The following is a 20,521-nucleotide window of genomic DNA, read 5'->3' on the forward strand; positions in this document are numbered from 1 at the left end:
ATAATAATAGATGTTAATATTTTATATAGATCTTACACTTAGATATAATTTTTATTGTACGAAATAACATATTTTCAATCAAGATATAAAATTAGAATTTAAATATCTTATCAAATTTTCTATATTAATATTTATATTAGACGAAACATTTCAATTTTTTATTTTTTGAATTGCGTCATAATTGTTTTCTGAGGAAGTTTTGAGACGGGCTGATTCTCAATAAATCCCAACTACAAAATGCTTCTAAGTAAAAAGAAGTCAAAATTGGTTTAAAAACTAAAGAAAAGACAAAATTCAATGAATACGAGAAATAAGTTAGGGAGATAATAAATTTTATAAATGATAACCAGTAAAGTAAATTTTTTTTTTATATATTGAAATGTAACTTACAATTTAAACCTCTGTATATATTTTTTTTCAAATAATCCCAATGAAATATGAAAAAAAAAATCAGCCTTAATTTCATCTTAATGGATTTAAAAAAAATCCCCGTTTACAAATAAATATTTTAATTTTTTTTTTATTTTAGTTAACTGTTTTACTTTTGTATATAGACATCTAAATTTTTAATTTATCCTTAAAACATATTATTTTTTTTACAAATAGTATTCTTTTAATACGTTTAAGTTGAATAACTTATATCAAAATTTAATAATTTTTTAATCTTTTATTTTTTCTTTATGATTCTTTTGTATATATTAAAATATAGTAAAAATCTTAGAAACAAAAATTTTTCCAAAATTTTTTTTAAATAAAAAAATTACAATTTTTTTAATTCAAATTTAAATAAACGTTACACTAAAATGATATTAAACTCCAAAGCCAATTAAAAAAAAAGTATCATACAATCTAAGATTAATCAAAAAACATGTACAAAAGGAGAACAAGTAAGTTTTTAATATTGATCAATCATTTTTGTATCACTTGCCCATTTATAATATTAGAGTATTGAATAGATAAATCTATAATATTTTTCTCTCTTGAAACATCTTCTTTATCACCATATGCAATATAATAAAAAATACTAACTAATAATATTGAAATACAAAATAAAAAATAATTAAATTAAATTAGGTGGGTTGGTGAGCGAACTCGGCTCACCACGGGTTCAACCCGGTGAGTCAGGTTTTAAGTGAGTCGAGTTAAAAACTAGTCCACATAAATAAAAAACATTTTTCTCAAATCGAACCCGGCTCAAACCCACGATAAACCGGATTAACTTGCGAGTTATAACCCATTTTGACAACACTATCAAAAACTATGTTATTGTTAGTACTGAATAAAAACTATTGAAACACGCGCAAAACGTTCACCAGAGACAATTTTATATTAAAATAAAGGAGTATAAAGATGTTTTTATTTTCATTTATAAAACTATGACATAATTTAAAATAAGTAGGCCGTTAATACAATTTTGCTAATTTATTCGTTATTTTTTATAGTATATATATATATATATATATATATATATATATATATATATATATATATATATATATATATATATTCTACATATCCCATCTAACATTTATTTTAAATTATTATAACACATATAATTTATTAGATGGTTAAAAAAAATCATATTAACTTTTTTATTATCTTATGTAACTTATTTATAAAAAATATATTTGATATTTTTACTTTTTTTTATAATAATTTGACTTTACTTAATTTTTATTTAATATATTTTATATTGAAAAAATTAACATATATCTTTTTATATTAAATATATGATAATATTATGTTTTTCTTTTAGTTTTGTTTGTTAAACTCACTTTTTAACATTAATTTAAAAAAAATCTAAGAAGCATGCAAGTACAAACTATAAAAGAATAAAACTCATACACAATGAGCACTTTCTTTACAAAATATGTTAATGAAAATTTGTTATCTAAAGGATAATTTTAGCTTATTCGATATTTTAAATATGATTTTTTTAATTGTGTTTAATGGGAGAAGTTATAAATTGGTATAAAAGTAGTGGTGATTTTTAAAAAGCTGACGATATAATATTTTAATGACAAAAGATTATGGCTATCAACAGGCTTTCTATTACTGAAGGTTAATTCTATAAAAGCAATTATCTCTTTAGACTTTCTTTTTAAACTTGGGTTATATATATTTTTTTAGATTTTTAACTTCATTATTCATTGTTTTTAAGATCAATGACCATAGAATCACTCTTTGTAAAGAATTCTATATGTCCACCCAATCAAAATAAAAAACAAAGTAAGTTTAGTTTTTACCCTTTTGAATTGGTTTTGACTTTTTGAGCTTGCATGTATGTTATACCTCAATGTATGTGGTTCAAATGTGTTAAAAAGTGAATCTTTATTACTTTATGAGCATGGTGATATATTTATATATCTAATTAGGATTTTCTTTGTTTAGTTTTGAGAAATAAAACTCTAAAGAGTAAATGTGAGAAAAAAATGCAGTTTAACCAAGTTAAGGAAAACTAGCTTTAATTCATAATTGTAATAATGATATATGAATTCTAATGAATGATGATTGATTAGGAAAGTGACAATGTGTTGTAGATTACATGTTATAATTGATTTAGTATGATGAATAGAAAATTGATTTGGTATGATGAATAGAAAGTGATTGAATATGAAATGTAGGTTATATATGATAACTTGATCTTTGGTGTGTGAAAGTTGAATTGAAATTGCAAAGTGGTATTTTTGGCTACTAAGTAACCATTTTACATGAACTGGTACTATTTTTATCTTGAAAGAGGACGAGGATTAGAGAGCCAAAGGTAACATCTATTAGGAAGTTTTAGGTGTCTAGGTTAGGTAGACTTGTTGGATAGTTAACCGCTCTCTAAGTAGTAGAAAAATTGAGTTTAGTAGAGAGACCGAAGAGGTTTGTTAAAACAGTTACAGCTAATATTTTTTCAATCTAGAGAATGGTGATTTGGTTTTACAAAAATTTAAATGTTTTTAAACAATTGTTATGATGCTGATTCTTTGAACTTTTTGAAACTATAAAAAAAATTGATGAAAGAAAAAAATGTCATACCAATTTATATTTGTTGGATTCAACTTGAATATAGAGTTAGTTTTCTTTTAAGCAACTTGAACTTGAAAGATTTTCACTGTGATTAAAGAATTTACAAAATTTTAAGTAAACCTTAATTTTAAACCCTAAATATAAGAACTTGATACATTAATTATAAATGAAATAGAAAAACAAAAGTTTGTACATTGGTTCATTTAATTAAAAGTAAATGAATGGATTAATTAAAAAATTATTTTATTTTGTCTTTAATTCAATAAGTTGTTTTTTCTTAAAGTAACTTTTCAAACACACCCTATTTAATTCTATAAAAACTAAAAATAAAAAAACCCTAGGTATAGCCAAAAAAGGATTGGTGATGAATATCTGTTCCTTCCGCATAGTCCCTTTCAACCCATAAATCAGGGACCCTTCTGTGTTAAGAAATTATTTATCAAGTTGGCCACTTGATTTGTGATAGTAAAAGAGAAAGAAAAAGAAAGGTCTATACATTACTGAAATAGATCACTGTTTGAATTTGCACATGACATGCATATCACCAACACCATCACTTTTTCCTCAGTGGAGTTGCCTAATGGCTACCTTTCACTCACTCACCACATCTTATGGATCACAAATTCTGGGTGCATTTCATCATTAGCCCCTTTATTTAGAAAATTCTCCATTCTTATTTCCCACAAACAATCATTCTATGACACAAAAACAAAATACATGCAATTATTTGTCATCAAACTTTAGTTCAAAACTGAGTGCCCCAGAATTTTAATGATAAGTTTGGATGGAAAGAAAACAAATATATAAATAATTATATGGTTTCTAATAAACCGAGAATGAAAAAGGGAATATATTTACTTTTATAGAATAACAATTCACAATAAATAAAAATGTTCAATATATAAATTATGTTCCAATTTCACCATAAAAAATGTTAACCATGACATAAGTTGCTTTAAATTAGCGATAAACCGATTTCAAAAGAAATAAAAACTAATTAAAGGTAGACATTTAGTTTTTATAGTAGAAGAAAATGATGTGAGGACCTGAGATTATATATATATATATATATATATATATATATATATATATATATATATATATATATATATATATATATTATTTACATGGATTGACTATAATCAATTATAGTATATGTAGATAGAGTGTGACATTATTTTGATTTAGTTTTTAGCAATATATATCTTATATAGAAGAAAAAAATGAGTTTCTTGACACCCTCATTTTACCATTCCTGTTTAAATAGGAAAGTAAAGCTAAAATTTAACAAATTTAAAATTAAAGAAAAAAAACTTAAATGTGTTTATTTGACTTATTAACTATGTAGGAGTTTTGGATGATTTTGTAATTGTGTAAACTATCATATGAGAAGTATTCAATTCTTGTAAGGGTTATGAGAAATGGGTATAAAATAATTTATTTATTTTTATTTGAAAAACGAGTTAAAGTTTTGTTGCAGTTTAGGAACATTTCTTACACTCCATGAATTTATTTTTCTATAATCCAATCATCAAATTTCAGTTTGTCTAACATATTCCAATATTGGTGAAAGTATATGTTACTACCAAGGATAGGCAACCGATCGTGGAGTGGGTTATTACCGAGGGTAAGCAGCCGACCACGGATGGAGTTATTACTGAGGGTGAGTAACCGACTGCAGCTTGTGTGGCTACCGAGGGTAGGCCACCGATCGGGTGGCTGATAACATAACCGATCGGGTAAGCACGAGGAAAGGAGATTGCAGACAGCCGTTAAATGTTCATGAATGTGTGGTTAATGAGGTAACAGTCCTTGTCGAGTATTTAAAGTGAGCATTGAAAGTCATTAAAAGGTAAATTAATGAATAATATTCCCTGTAATTGTATAAATAGAAGTGAAAGGGGAAGGTAAATCTTCTGTTCATTTTGATAATTATAGACTTGCGAGAACCCATTCTGACTTGAGCGTTGGAGTGTTTGCTGCAGGTCAACCCTTTTACACTGATACCGAGCGCAGAGGAGGTAAGAAGAGGAAGACCGATCGGAGGAGGAGGAGTGTTTCCGGACGGAGGTAGAAGGAGAATTCCCCAGTCCCGTTCAGCAGAAACAGTATAAATTATTTAAGGACTTTGTTCAATGGATTAAACATTCTTTAAATCAAGCAACTTAAAGATAAATAAAAATAATTACAAAAAATTCTTAGTAATATAGATATGAAAAAAGTAGGTTCATATTGATCAAAATTCACTCAACAAATATCCTAATTTTTCTTGACTGAATTGGTAAAATAAAGTGATATTTTATTAATCGTATATATTATTTAATCATTTGTATATTTATACTTTTAATTTGATTGAAGAGGTAGATGAATATTTTTTAAAGTTTAACTTAATATTAGGAGAAAGTCAATGTTTTATAATGAATGCGTTCAATTAACGTGATTAGCCTAATTAGAGTAGAACTTGTATTGAATAGTAATATTCATTAATAATTCAACTTTTACTCACTTCTAGATCACTTAAATGAAAATTTTAATTATGAGAAGTCAATAAAAATTCTTGAATGAACATTGGTTAGGTATAAGAAAGGAATTATTCTGACTTCTTATAAATTATTGTATCGGTGAGAGCAACTAAATATTAATATTTTGACTTCAAATCAAATTGGAATTTCTTAATTTGAAATTTTTATTAAAGCTTAAAATGTTATCAACAGTGAAAACATATACACTGTGTTACTTTTTATGATAATAAAAAAGTAAATCATTATTATTATTATTTTTGAAATTAAATATAAATAATTTTTATAATTTTATTATAAATATGTTTTTATCTTATATATATATATATATATATATATATATATATATATATATATATATATATGATTATAGACTTGATTGTATAAATTATAGACCATGGCAAGATTAATTTGATATTCAAACTGTATAATTATTTTTGAATAATACTTTACTCTTTTTTGTATGTTATAATAATAATGTATTAACATGTGAATGTGAAGATGTTATTATTGATAGCATATCTTCTTTTGAACAAAATCAAAATAATGTTTGTTTGTTTAATTATAATATTTTTTAAATGCTATATGTACATTTATTTATTTATTATAAACATATAATTAAATTATATAATTTAAAAAATTAATTTATTAAACATTCAAATTATTTGTTATCAAATAATATTATAATTGTCTTAAAATTATTAAAATATTAACTAATAAATAATTATAGTAAAAATAATTATATATGTATTAATTGGCTTGAGATTAATATTGATGATGTAATTAAGATTGTTTTAATTAAACTTTTTATGTTCGTATTTTTAGAATAATTTTGAGTGAATATATCGATAACTTTTTTATTATTTTTTAATGTAAAATTTTTTTTATGCTGAGTTTATAAAACTATTTATGTTTTAAAACATGTTTAGAGAGAATTTTCATAAGTTTTAGTTAAGAAATAATTATTCTTTTGTTTGAATGTTTCTCAAGTCATAACGAAAGATAACATCGATACTCTTTTTTATACATATATAATTTTTCTGTTTTTTGAAAGAAATAATTATATTGATAAATTAATTAATATAATTTTCATTCATACATAACAATATACATGATTTCATATTTTATCTCTATTTATTCATTTATATTTTTTATAGCATATATATTTTTTCTATATTTCATAAAATATAATATTTGACAACTTTGATGTGATCTTCCAATATTTTGCATTCTTTTACTTTATTTTATTTTTAATAAATTTTCATATCATAAAAGTTCATAATAATATCCAATATAATTTTATTTAGAAATAAGTATAATTTAGAAATAAATATAGTAAAATTTTTATTAAAATCAACTTACCCTAATTTAATTTGAACCTGTTTAGCCTACATATTCAATAAATTAAATATGATTTAATTAATTTCAGAAAAACTATACTTTTTTCTACTATTTAGGAAAGTTAACTCATAAATTTACATCCAATTTAATGTTATATAAAAATGAATAAAATAAAATTATATATATATTTAAAAATAGGTCAAGACTTGTGAATCTTCACATTGATTGGTAATTGATACACTGTCTCAAATTTAAAAATGAAATCATTAAATGCAAACATTTAATACATTTTTGTCCCAATTGTTATTTTCAGCGACGCACGCGCATATTTTGCGTCAAAGTCAAATGACAAAGGTTATTATGTTACTATTATGTGACTACGTCACCCTAATCCCTCAGAAGGAAGAAGAAACCAAGATCCAAAATATACCAAAAAAATAAATAAAGAAAAACAGGATAAGAAGGGAAGGAACAAATCTCGAAACAGCAGCATCTACTCGGCGCAATGGGCGCGTGCGCATCTTCTCCCTCCGCCAAAACCACGAACACAACCGCATGGATGAATAATGGCGGTGGCGGTGCACATGCATCGGAATCATTCCGAAGACCTTCGTCAATCATGGTGATGAACCTGGCGGGTCGAATCAAGGAGTTCAAGCAACCCATCCCGGCGAAGACCGTTCTCAACGATAACCCTCATTGCTACCTCTGCAACTCCGAGTCGGTGCACATCGGCACGTGCATGCCACGCGTCCCCGACGAGGAGGAGCTTCTTCCTGGCCGAATCTACTTCCTCGTCCCTCTCTCGCATTCTCATTCCCCCTTGTCCCTCACTCTCCTCTGCGATCTCGCCGTTAAAGCCGGTTCCGCACTGTCCAACCCCAAAAATAACCACACCGGCACAAACAGAGCTTCCGTTACGCGGCGCCTTTAGACTCGTGTAAGTTAGTTTTGTTAAAACTGTTTTGGTTTGTTGGGTTTGATTTGTGATTCAATCGATTTGCTTGAGTGGGACCTTGTAAGAGAATAAGAAGAGATTGGTGATTAAATTTGTACTAGTAAGGGCCCAAATGAGAGTGATTGGTTGTGAAAGAAGAGATTGTGAATTGGTATGGCTGCCCCCACAGGAATGATGAAATGCAGCATCTGAACAATTCCCTGCCTTTCTCACAATTCTCCATCTCTGCTTGTTTGTAATTGCACCCATTCTGTTCAAAACATGTACTACGTGAATCAGGGTTCCAGCTTTTGGAATTCAGTGAATTTTTTTGTTTCTTTCTTACAAAACCTTTTTTCAAGGTTCTCCAATACGCGATTAGGGTTGGAAAATTGCTTTCTATATAATTGATTGCAGAGTTCATGATGCCTTCCCAATATTTATGGATGTAAAAACAGGGTTAAGAATTGGAGACTTTTTATTATCTTTTAGCTATTTTTGTTACCTGAAGAAGCTTATTTAATCATATTAGTATTGTTGTTTAGTAAATTTTCTTTATCATAATTACAGGAATTAAACGTGTTTAAATTAAATGCTGTGATAAAAAAATCGTTTAAAATAGCGTAAGGAAGTACTTAACTGACTAATTCAAGTGACGAACTCAAATATGCAGTGGGAAAATGGCATTTTGAATTTGCATTCTTGTATTTAGTGGAGTTAAGAATCTAAGACTAATTTTAATGGCCTCATTCTTGTTAGTAGTTGAATGACATATTTGACTAATCAAGTTTAAAGTTTTTTGTTAGAAAATATCATAAATTTTGTTGACTTTAATCAAATTTTTATAAATTTTTATTTTACTCTTTCTATTTTTCATCAGAGTGAAAGTGTACATAGAATCTAATTAAAACTTATATGAAAGATAAAAATATAAATGAAAACTAATTGATATTATTTTATACTTTTTAAAGTAATGGTTAAATACAATCACAGATCTTTAAGAAATAATGTAATAAGTAGGTTCCTAAATTCAAAGGAACCACCAAGTGGACTTACGAATTAACATGTGATCGTTTGAATTTAAAAAGCAATACTAAATTCAGGGGATAACATGGAGTTGTATTAAACATTTGGTACCATATATATAATAATATTGTATTCTTTGAAAGTATTTCTTGCCTTAAAAATAATTGATAAACTTTGTCAAATTCGTCAACTTCGTCCACCTCTTCCACTTTGTCCACTTCGTCAACTTCGTCCATTTCGTCCACTTCATCCACTTCTTGAACTTCGTCCAATTCGTCCTCCAGCTCGTCCACTTCATCCACTTCGTCCATTTCTTCCACTTCTTCTTTTTCTTCTTCTTCCACTTCGTCCACATCGTCCACATCGTCCACATCGTCCACTTCGTCCACTTCATCCACTTCGTGCACTTCGTCCACATCGTCCAGTTCGTCCATTTCTTCCACCTCCTCCACTTCTCCCACTTCAGCCACTTCGTCAACTTCGTCCACTACATCCATTTCGTCCATTTCGTTTTAGAGAATAATATATTTGTTGTTTTATTTTTCTGTTATTTTTTTTCTAAACTTAATTTAGGAATAATAATGAGTAATTACATATGTTTTATGAGTAAGTTATATTTATTTTATTCTAGTTGTAATTGTGTGAAAGATTGTTTTCTAAACTATCTATTTTTAATTTGAAAATTTAAGCTGGAGAAAAATAATAAATATTTAAAAGTAAGAAGAGTACAAATTTGTATTCTAAAATGTGTATTTTAATTTGTAATATGAAATATTTTGACAGCTAATAAAAAGTTAAAACACAATAAATTTATATTGGACACTAAAAAGGTAAAATATATGATATAACAGGACATTAAAAAATCATTTTTTCATGCATAACTAAACTTTACGTTTTAAAATGAAAAGTATAATTTATACTATTGCATATTTTTTAAAAATACGTTTCATTTATCTTAAAGTAATTAAATTAAATATTAAAAACAGAAAATGCGATAGTTTTGACATCAATTCTCATCCATTTTAAAACAGCTAAATTTCAGACTTATTAAATCTCGAATCCTCAATAAATCTAATTTGCTTGGTTGATCTATACTCTATGAAAAAACTAAATTGATTAATTTAATTTAAAAAGCTTATAATTCATTTAACTGATATTATTAAATTGTGTTAATTATATTTTAAATTACTAATACCACTTAATTGTGTTAATTATATTTAAATAACGTTTTATAAAGTATTAAATAGAAGTTAATATAAAAAGCAAATAATCACTAAAAAAACTCAGTTTTTCAAAAATATAAGCAAGAGTGTATTTTTTAAAATAAAATAATTATTAATTTTGTTCTTGTATTTTTTTAGTGAGTTTCTATATTTTTTAAATTCAATATGTTTCTTAAGTTAAATTAGTGTTATCGTGTTCTCATCCTTTATAAATTTAATTAAGTTTATGATAAAATTTTCTAATGTATTTTTTTTTCTAAAGTTTCATGATTGTAATAACCATACTATTTAACTTTTTATTATTATTTTTATATGAACATTATTTTTGTCTTTTTATTTGTAGAAGCAAGTAAAAGAAATTGAAGAAGAATAAGAATGTTGCATGTTAATAAATGAATTTAAAATAGAAAATAGTATAATCATATAATTATAGTTACACGAGTTAAGTCATGATTAAATCATGAAATTATTAAGTTTTTAATTAAAAATAGTTGCACCTGAATTATTAATTATTAATTATAATTTTTAGACTAATGAAAAACATGATCATTTAGTAACTGTTTTCACTTATGTTTAATTTTTTTTAACTTTTTAATTTATTACAATTTATCCATATGTTAAATTGTAACTGAGCAAGTATATATCATAATAAAGTTTGGATGGTGTTATTTTTATTTAGATCCTCTCTTAAGAATTTTGTTTAATAGATTTGCGAGAGTTGCTCCCTCCACCACCCCCAACCGCTCCCTGCACCTCCCCAAACCTTATATGCCCTTCTATAAAACGGATGTCAACATCCGTTTCACCTTCAATGGATGTTGACATCCGTAACATCCATTTACATATTTTATATTTTAGTTTATTATTTTTATTTTAAAAAAAAAACTTCAACGGATGTGCCACATCCGTTTAATAGATTTTTAAGAAGTTTTTTATTTATTATTTAAATAATAATATATAAATTAAAATAATTATTATTATTTTATTAAATAAAATAAAATTAATTTATAAATAATTAAATAATACTTTTTAAAAAATTAAATAATATTTATATATTAATTTAAAATATAAAAAATTAAAAAACTAAAAACTAAAAAACAAAAAAAAGCAACGGATGTCGCCACATCACATCCGTTTTAATATATTTATAATAAATTTTTTAATTATTATTTAAATAATAATACATAAATTAAAATTAATAATAATTATTTTATTAAATAAAATAAAATTAATTTATAAATAATTAAGTAATTATATTTATAATAAATTTTTTAATTATTATTTAAATAATAATACATAAATTAAAATTAATAATAATTATTTTATTAAATAAAATAAAATTAATTTATAAATAATTAAGTAATAATTTTAAAATAATTAAATAATATTTATATATTAATTTAAAATAAAAAAAATAAAAAAACTAAAAACTAAAAGACAAAAAAAGACAACGGATGTCGCCACATCCGTTAACGGATGTAACACGTCCGTGGAAGAATTTTTTCTTCAACGGATGTTGACATCCGTTGAAGAAAAGGGATGGGGTGTAAGATATTTTAAAATATAAAGGATAGTTTTGGAATTTAAAAAAAAATGTGGTGGTGCAGAGAGCAAAATGAGGTGGTGAAGGGACTAAAACCCTAGATTTGCGTGTGTAAGAGAGAACCAAACACCTCTCCTGTTACCGAACAATAATGCAAAATTATAGAGTAAACTAAAGATATATATGAGTCACATTTGTGAGTGACATGACCAGAATTTTGTTGCTGAAATGTAACATTTCAAAATTCTGAAATGGGCTTCAACTAATGCTACTTGAACGAGTTCATCCGGCCCAATTTCTGTCATGGTACATTGAAGGGCCTTGCTATTCGCACACCCTTTTTTTCTAGTGAGACTCGCTTGCTTTTGGTATTTTATTTTGACAAGAAAAAAAATAACTTTTTATAGAACTGCGTTAGTATTGAGTATTATATAAATTAAGGTGGCCATTACTAACATAAAATGGATGTTTTATACTAATTATTTATGAAACTAATCAAACCAATGGTAATAATTATTTACGTGCTAATATGATGTTGCAATCTGCAATACACATGCAGCAGCAGCAGCAGCAATGAGCATCAAGATATAGGAAGGAGAAGATGGTAAATTCAAAGACTGGTCATCTTACGTTGCTGATAAAGAATTTATAAGTCCGTGACTCCAACTTTGTCATACATAGCATAATCCAACCATTGAAGTACGACTAAGCTCAAATGGATATCTTGCATCATCTTTCATTTTCCCTTGTTTCTCTACTCACCTTTGTTATCCTCGCCCATGCCGCCACCGCTCCGCCCAATCCACCGCCGCCGCCTCTCACAGCCGCGGCGAGTGAGTACTTGGAGGCGCACAACGAGGCTCGAGCCGTGGTGGGCGTGGAACCTCTGAGGTGGAGCGAGAAGCTGGGGAACGCCTCCAGTCTGATGGTCCGGTACCAGCGGAACAAAATGAAGTGCGAATTCGCCAACCTGACCACCAGCAAGTACGGCGGAAACCAGCTGTGGGCGGGCGTGACGACGGTGGCGCCACGCGTGGCGGTGGAGGAGTGGGTGAAGGAGAAAGAGTTCTATGTTAGGGCTAACAACTCGTGCGTGGGGAAGCACGAGTGCGGGGTTTACACGCAGGTGGTGTGGAGGAATTCGACGGAGGTTGGGTGCGCTGAAGCGTCGTGCGTGAAGGAGAAGTCAAGCTTGACCATTTGTTTCTATGACCCACCGGGTAACGTCATTGGAGAGAGCCCATACTAATCCATCCATCATCCATTTCCATTCCCATTCCCATTCCCATTCCCATTCCATGCATCATATCAAATCAATTATGAAGTAAAGACATTTTCTGTTTATGACGTAGGTTTTCTCACTTTCTTTCTTCTTCATGTGCTGTAGGTTTTCAAGTTTTTCTTGTTATTTTTCTGCTACTGCTGATGATTTTAGTTAGAAACTCTTAGATGATGTTGGACCACCATTTATGTGATTTTCATCAATATTTATGTGCGAAAGTAATTAAGTATTATTAATCGTTTTACTTTAAATTTAAATTTAAGCGCTTAAATATGTGTCACTTAAAAGGTAAAAAGGTTCTGACCTTGCACTACTTGATACTTTGTAGTGTTTAGCAGTCAAAGGGATGAGGAAAAGGAAGGAAAAACAGAAGTTAGGTTTCCAACTTGAACAACATGATACTCAAATCCCTATGCCACGTGACACCCTTCTTTTCGATGCAATTTTGACTTTTGCCTTGGGTTGAAAAGTCAATAATAATATAAAAGGTCATTTGCCAACTACGAAAATATATAAAAGGGTATGAGTTACTTATAAAATGTAATTAAACTGTGGTAATTGACAAATAACTTTGTAAAGGTTTGATTATGAAGCAATAATATATGGACATTTTTATTTTTTTATTTATTGTTTATATCATCTCACACAGAGACTCTGAAGAGAAAATTGAATACTTTCAAGGATTCAATTATTCGGACATTACATTATGGTTGACTGAAAATTTGGGCATTGCTATTCAACCTTTATGGATGACTGAAATTTGGTTTTTTTAAGTTTAGTTTTTGTATCTAAAATATATTTTTTTCTGTTCTTGATGCTTCGTTGAGTGTGTTAATAATTTAATTATTCTAGCTGTTCAGAGTTGGGGTCTACACGTTCAATTCCATTTGTTTTCCAAGCTGAGCTTAGACTTTTTTGGTGAACACTAACCTCGTCGACAAAAGAAGCCACTCATGATTTAGATTTACAACTGATACGTCATTTGATTAAATTTCTAATTGTGATAGGGCTAAGACCAGACACTCTCATTTTCATGCGTTCTACCACTTGTTGTCTTTAACCTGAAATCAATTGTTTATAATAAGCAACATGTTAGACAATCACCAAACATATACGTGTGCTGTGGGATCAGCGAGTGCATGCACAGTAGCAACACACATTATTTACACCGCCTCACTTGTAGTAGGTACCACTGTGCTTTCACATTATAGTATTATATTTCGCTGTGCCCTTTCTACTTTGTACAAAAAGAATTACACAGATCAAACAAAGCACACCACTTGCGACACTAAGAAGCAAAGCTGCGAAACAATCATTCATTTTACCATATCCTTAGATATAAGGTATCGAAAACTGAAGTTGTGTGGAATCCATTCTATGCACTTCCGGGATTTTCCAAGCTGACATTTCTTAACACTCTTTCTGAGGGATTCGGGTAGAGATTCCAGGACCATATCCATGGCACCGTTGGGGCACAAACCCGAGTCCTTGCTGAATGACTCAATAAGCTTTGGTAATAGTATTTTTTGGTCCTTGCGTACTCCTAAGTTGGCTCGAATGTACTCGTTCTTTGCAACTTCTAGCTCTTGAAACACACTCTTTGGTGTGTATATACGTACCTGCCAAACATCATCAGAGTTAGGCAAATGAATATTAAAAAATGTCTGTTGTACACCTAATCTATTTGTCCATATATTTATTTCTTAATCCCCTGCCTTCAATTTGTTTGGTTAGCATAATAACTTGGTGTCGTAGTTTTACAGCTAACATGGAATGATCCACTTTATCTTCTTATTGAGAGCAAAGAATGATTTATATAGAATCGCTGTCTTTTTTTCGTTCTTCGATTCAGACCCCTCCATGTGTAACAAAAAAGTCAACTAAAGAGGGAAGTTATTGCCAATTAAGAAAACGAGTTTGGTTGACAGATTTCAATGGGTGGATAGCAAGAGGGCGAATAAGGTGTGAATAATTCTCTGAGAATAGTCACTTCTCACACCACATTCCATGTTAACTGTTAAACACAGTTAGAAGTAATTTTCTTCCTGACATGTAACACTTCCAAGTTCTAACCATTGCATATGGCATTGTCAAAGCATATGTAAACAACTTTTGCAACTGATTTAATTTCAATGTTATCCAGATGATTTTGCTTGAATACTAGCCAATGTATAAGGAATTTCCCAAATAAACGTGAAAAATGTATAAAAATTAGAATTGAGGAAATACCGCGGGATCAGAATGGTTTCCTGAACAGAGTGCAAAGAGTGAAAGAGGATCAGGATGCTCCAGTGCATAAGCCTGTCGTCTATCTCCAGTCTTGAATTTTGTCCTTGGAGAAAATAACAAGCGCAGCCACTACAAGAGGAATCAAGTTTGAAGTAGCAACCATGTAAATCACCAGTGTCTAGAATAAAAGAAAAGCAAAAAATACTTTGCATGTGGATGAGAAATATTAAAAGTATATTTGAGTTTCACTTCAGTTGTTTTTTTTCTCTCATTTGTTATTTGTTTTCTACATGGAAGTAATTGGGAAGATAAGATTCACCTGGCCTGGACGAGACATCCGGCATTTAAGTATAGTACTCTGTATTGTGTCAGCACTAATCGTATGACCCCCAACATTATATGCAGCCTGCAAAGACCAAACAAGCATATAAGAGTTCCATCCTTTATTAAATAACTTTGAAGGTACTACTCTCAATGTTTACCTTCAAAAGAAGAAAAGCTCTTTTCACATTGTTTTGTGGAATCCCATAAGCCAAAAATGCCTATTAGAAACAAAATAACAAATTATAACCCGACTAATCAAATGAGAAAATATTACACAGAACCATATTCTTGACAGTATAATTACATGCATCACTAAAGCATTGTGTATGTTGATCCAAAAAGCTAGCTTCTCCTCGTGTTTCAGCCTACCAGCGTCTACTTGTTCTAGTCGACAAATAAGTGACCTAAAACAACATAAAAAGGACGCGCTCATTAGAAACTTCTACTATATAGTTTTAACGTGAGATCTTCATTATCTGAATGAAATATAACAGCCTCACCTGAAATTCTGAAGCAATTTCTCAGTATCACCAGACTTCTGATTCTCTCTATAAAGCCACGAGACTTCAACCATGGTGCTGTACGGACCGCTAAACTCCTTGAGTCCTTCTACGTGGAAAGGATTATCCAACCGTACATCGAAAGAGGAATTATTCTTGAACCTTGGACTCCACATGTCATCTTGATCTCCAATGGAAAAGGCACTTGTCGAGGACAAGGATGAACTTGGAGATGAGAGGCCTGGATGAGTCATGGGAGGGTCTGCAAGCTTGCAGTATATAGCTGATATACATTTCACCATATCCTCAGAAAGTTTATTAGGTGTCACTGCAACATGATCAGAAATTCGGGTACCAAGATGTTCTGCCAGACTTAATATGTTTGTTGAAGAGCTTTGAGCATACTGCATATAATCATGCACTCGGTTAAAATCCAATACATAAACTAATTTTAACTTAACATATGCGTTTATTTTATTTCTTCTTCCTATATTTTTCATCTTATAAATGTTCATTGAAAACTTTATACAAACAAGACTTAGACTCACCTCCAACATGGACAATGGCTGGGAATGACAGGCACGCAGAGATCTAGCTAAAGAATCAGCTGGAGGAGATTCTCTCGTAAACGCTGGACAATGGGATAGCGAGGAATGACAACGATAGACACCAGAATCCAAATGGTTTTCTTCTATTAGATTTTCATTGTATTCTTTCCCTAAAGTCTCAGGCTCATGTTTCTCTTGCTCTTTTCTCTGAGTCTCAAGCTCATGGTCTTTAGATGGTGTTGTAGAACATTCTCTATTGGTTAAGATCTCTGGCACAGAAACATTGATGAATCGTGCACTAAGTGTTGTCAAAGGGAACTTTATACTTTCATCTTTTGAAGTCGGAGATACCGAAGACAATTGTTGATCAAATGCTTTACGGTACAAGGACAGAAGATGTTGCTCCAAATACACAACTTCCAACTCTAACACTGCAATTTCCCTAATTAATTCTGTGGCTGGCTGGAATACAAAAAGAAAAAATTAAGACTAGAGGAATGCATAACAATGTATATAATCATGTATACGCTGCACAATAATCTAATGATACAGGACAGATATATGACAATGTGTTTGTATATGCATATTTTCTAGACCCCAATTTAATTGAACTTGTTGCTACCTTGGGTATCATCGTCTCATTTGAATTAACGAGAGATGAAGATCTGTATCCAAGTGCCTTTTCTAACGTGCCTCTGACCTGAAATTGGTCTTGTAATCTTCTCTCCAGTTGTAGAATCTGTCACAGGGTAATTTAACAATAAATAAATATGAACGAAATAGACATGATTAAAAGAATATGGTCCAAGTCCCTCACGCGGGATGCACAAACTCAATGATGGATGTAATGTACCAAAAAGGGGAAAAAAAAACAAAACAAAGAAGAAATGGACAAAGGGGCCACGGTGCAATAAATATGATTGCATCAAAATCTGCATCAAAAGAATTATGGGGAGCAACATTTCTGATATTGTACCTCTTGCTTCAGAGTGCTGTGAACTTCATTTGTAGGGGTTCGGTTTTTCCCAGCTTTATCACATTCCGTGAGATAACCCATGTCCTGGAATCAAATCAAACCCATACTTATGCATGAAAGATTATAAATTTTGTCGCGCATGGGGAATATACAGAATGAAATCAGAATAGACCATCAATGTCCCAACAGTATGGATGTAATTAATGAGATTGAAATAAAAGTGATAATGTTTTCCAAAACTAATTCTCTGTTCGCTCATCTTAGATTAGACTTTTGGAAAGACAGTTAGTTATTATTAAATTTTGGGCCACCATTGACATCATTCATGATTAAAGATTTGTCCTAAAAGTCAAATGAAGAATGATGAAATTTCTTTTCAGCATCATACACCCCTTTTCATGCCTGCTGTGAATGTATCTATCTACGTGCTGTGCCTTCAATTTCTGAGAATATTGAAAAGAAAATAGAAAGAAGAGATTTCAACATACCAGCTTCTTGCGATCTGAAGCCTGAATGCGATTATCTGGATTATCCTCCTCGATTTTTTTTCTTATCAGGAAGACTGCCATGTAAAACACAGCAAACATTAGTGCTTGGTTCCATATCCAGGTTCATGTTTAAAGCAAAATCACGTCAAAGATAATGTAAAACCAACTATTAGTCGTTCAACAGTACATAACATGTTCTTAAGCACACTAAAAAGGAACAGGAAAAGCTAAAGGCTAAAGCATAAGAAACAGATAGGAACCTCTTTGAACGTTTGTGCCTTGGAGTAAATCACAATCCCAGCATTTTATTTCCTCCACCATCTTCAAGCCCCATAACTGAAAGCCACCGAAAACAGAGTTCTTCACACAGTAAATTTGCAGAAACAACTGACAATTGACATAAACAACAACTTCAACTGTGTTAAAACAAAGAAACAAAGATACCATGAACCATCCTACTACCTTGGAACTTAACGAGTCAGAACTCAGATGAAGCACACTTGAGAAATGAGCAAAAAGCACCAGTCAAAACTGAAGAGTCCAAATTTAGTTCCCAGAGAATACTAAATAGATTCCTATATTTCACATCACATCACATGCCCATTTGAACTTCAGCTCAGTGGAGCTTCCTTCCTGAAAGTTCCCCCAGAGTGATCATTGGGTGTTACGTGTCTAAGACCTGAGCGTGAATGTGAAGAAAAGATTGGTCTTATAACCAAACACGCCTTTTCTATCAAGACTCTCCTGAGTTCTCACGCTAGTGCTAAGCCACCACTGGCCTTTGTAAAGGATGACCCTTTTTCATTTGCATGAAAAGGAGTTATTGGAGTAGGCTTTACCTCAAGAAAAAGTCTTTATGGAATAACTTTGAGAAATGGTGAACGAGGGGAAAATGTCAAAGCCTCAGAAAGTGGACAAATCTCACTCTAAAGTCTCACTAAAGATCCAAGGTGCGACCAGCGAGAAGAAGAAAATAAGTAGTGGCTGCACTGACAACAACAAAGGTTGTGAGTCGAAATTATATGTATGAATAACAGCGTATTTATTTTCAACATTCTCTTCTCTTGTTGGAAAAACAAGTGGGAGTTGGTGACCGTCCGTCCACCCTTTGTCTCATTTTGCACCTCTCATTTAATTATACCTTAGACATTAAGCCACTTGATTTGATAGAATACAATGAAGACAAAAAAAAATTGGACTAATGTTAGATATTGGTATAATTTTGGTTGAAAACATAAATTGCGATCTAAGTAAATGGGTATTGTTTATTTATTAGGTGTATTGGAGCAATCTGTGTACAGTATTAGAAACCCTTAGTTAAAATCTGTATACTTATAGTGGTATTATTATTAACATTATTATACTATAACACTTTGTTTAATAAGTCTTTCTCATGCTTAAGTGCTTAATCATTGTATTTTTATTAACGTACTTTTCTAGTTTAGAGTACTCAAAGTTTTACCAATTATAAACAATGATGAGAAAATAGGTGAGCGTAGAAAAATAGATACTGGATTTGCAAGAAAGAAAAAGCATGGATTTACCTCAAAAGGGATGAAAGGTAAGGGATAAAGAACATTGGATGCTTGAAAGGAATAGAGGATGTGTTGTGGGGTTTCCCTTTGTCTTATGACTTTTTGAAGGATAACTAGGGAGATACCCATATTGTCCTTCAGTATCAAAGAGACTAACGTTTGTCAAAGAATCTACAAATATAATAATATATGCACTAATATACTAATGGGGCTTGACCTTTTTGGTTCCAAAACCAATACAAAAAAGAAAAGGATTCGGGTGCGGTGAGGTTTGCTTATTGTAATCATACACACCTATTGCCAGAAAAGTTTCCTTTTTTTTTTGTTGCACACTTCTTTAGACATATGGAAGAAAGAAAAGAAAAGAAAAAAGGAGCTTAGGAGACTCAAAAGAAACTGAAAGCTGAGAAAAGATAGAAAAACAAAGGAACGTTGTTCACACGCTATTATATTATTTTCAAAATGAAAATATTTTATAGGTTGAAAATTGCGCCATGGAGAGGGATTCACGGAGGGATATTCAGTGCACAGAATTACATCTTAACCCAACTGTGTGTAGGTGAAAAGCAGAGCCATGAAAAGCTACAGAAAAAGACCAGTAAACTTCTTTGATAGGCAAGTGTACAAAAGTTTTGCTCTAACAAAGTTATATATTTTCCTTATAAAGGAGATTATGTATCAACATATAAGCGTTACTTTTAGAGAAAATGAATATTATCATTTGAGCTTTAATCTAACATTTTATATAGAAAGAAAAAAGTAACTGAGAAATTTGACAAAAGTCTTGTGGAGTTATTCTCCTTATAGGCTGATGAACAACACAAAGTGCGGGGGTTCTTCTTTGGACGCATCATATATTTTAAGTTTCACAACAGAGTGGAAATATCATTTCATGTCCCAACAAATAAATAAATGAACTTCTATTTTATCTTATTATCGATTTTGCTTATGTCAGAGGGACGATTTTCAATGGCAGGAAACACCGATATAACAAGAGAAATGTGCAGGGTAGTATATGGTTTTACATCAAAT

General features: G+C 30.2%; 3 protein-coding genes across 4 annotated transcripts; 2 read left to right on the forward strand and 1 right to left on the reverse strand.

Moving 5' to 3' along the window:
* Positions 1 to 7,128: 7,128 nt before the first annotated feature.
* Positions 7,129 to 8,141, forward strand: LOC148201286 (uncharacterized). Its single transcript, XM_088111896.1, has one exon. It carries the CDS (start codon positions 7,384 to 7,386, stop codon positions 7,810 to 7,812), a length of 429 nt encoding a protein of 142 aa, XP_087968022.1. The 5' UTR covers positions 7,129 to 7,383; the 3' UTR covers positions 7,813 to 8,141.
* Positions 8,142 to 12,209: 4,068 nt separating this feature from the next.
* Positions 12,210 to 13,514, forward strand: LOC148201287 (STS14 protein-like). Of its 2 annotated transcripts, XM_088111894.1 has the most exons (2): positions 12,210 to 12,827; positions 13,218 to 13,514. In XM_088111894.1, exons 1-2 carry the CDS (start codon positions 12,323 to 12,325, stop codon positions 13,277 to 13,279), a joined length of 567 nt encoding a protein of 188 aa, XP_087968020.1. In that variant the 5' UTR covers positions 12,210 to 12,322; the 3' UTR covers positions 13,280 to 13,514. The 2 variants fall into 2 exon arrangements, with proteins under 2 accessions (XP_087968020.1, XP_087968021.1); XM_088111895.1 differs by lacking the exon at positions 13,218 to 13,514 and having other exon boundaries at positions 12,245 to 13,121.
* Positions 13,515 to 13,857: 343 nt separating this feature from the next.
* On the reverse strand, positions 13,858 to 18,967 carry LOC124826489 (uncharacterized). Its single transcript, XM_088114667.1, has 12 exons — positions 18,417 to 18,967; positions 18,215 to 18,290; positions 17,955 to 18,028; positions 17,467 to 17,550; positions 17,113 to 17,229; positions 16,491 to 16,952; positions 15,943 to 16,346; positions 15,747 to 15,846; positions 15,601 to 15,660; positions 15,438 to 15,524; positions 15,119 to 15,247; positions 13,858 to 14,508 (listed from the first exon to the last, which is right to left on the reverse strand). The coding sequence occupies exons 2-12, from the start codon at positions 18,273 to 18,275 to the stop codon at positions 14,206 to 14,208; spliced, it is 1,881 nt and encodes a 626-aa protein (XP_087970793.1). The 5' UTR covers positions 18,276 to 18,290; positions 18,417 to 18,967; the 3' UTR covers positions 13,858 to 14,205.
* Positions 18,968 to 20,521: the final 1,554 nt, after the last annotated feature.

The sequence above is a fragment of the Vigna umbellata genome, chromosome 4, assembly GCF_029865625.1.
Source record: "Vigna umbellata cultivar VRB3 chromosome 4, Vumbellata_1.0, whole genome shotgun sequence".
Classification (NCBI taxonomy): Eukaryota; Viridiplantae; Streptophyta; class Magnoliopsida; order Fabales; family Fabaceae; genus Vigna; species Vigna umbellata.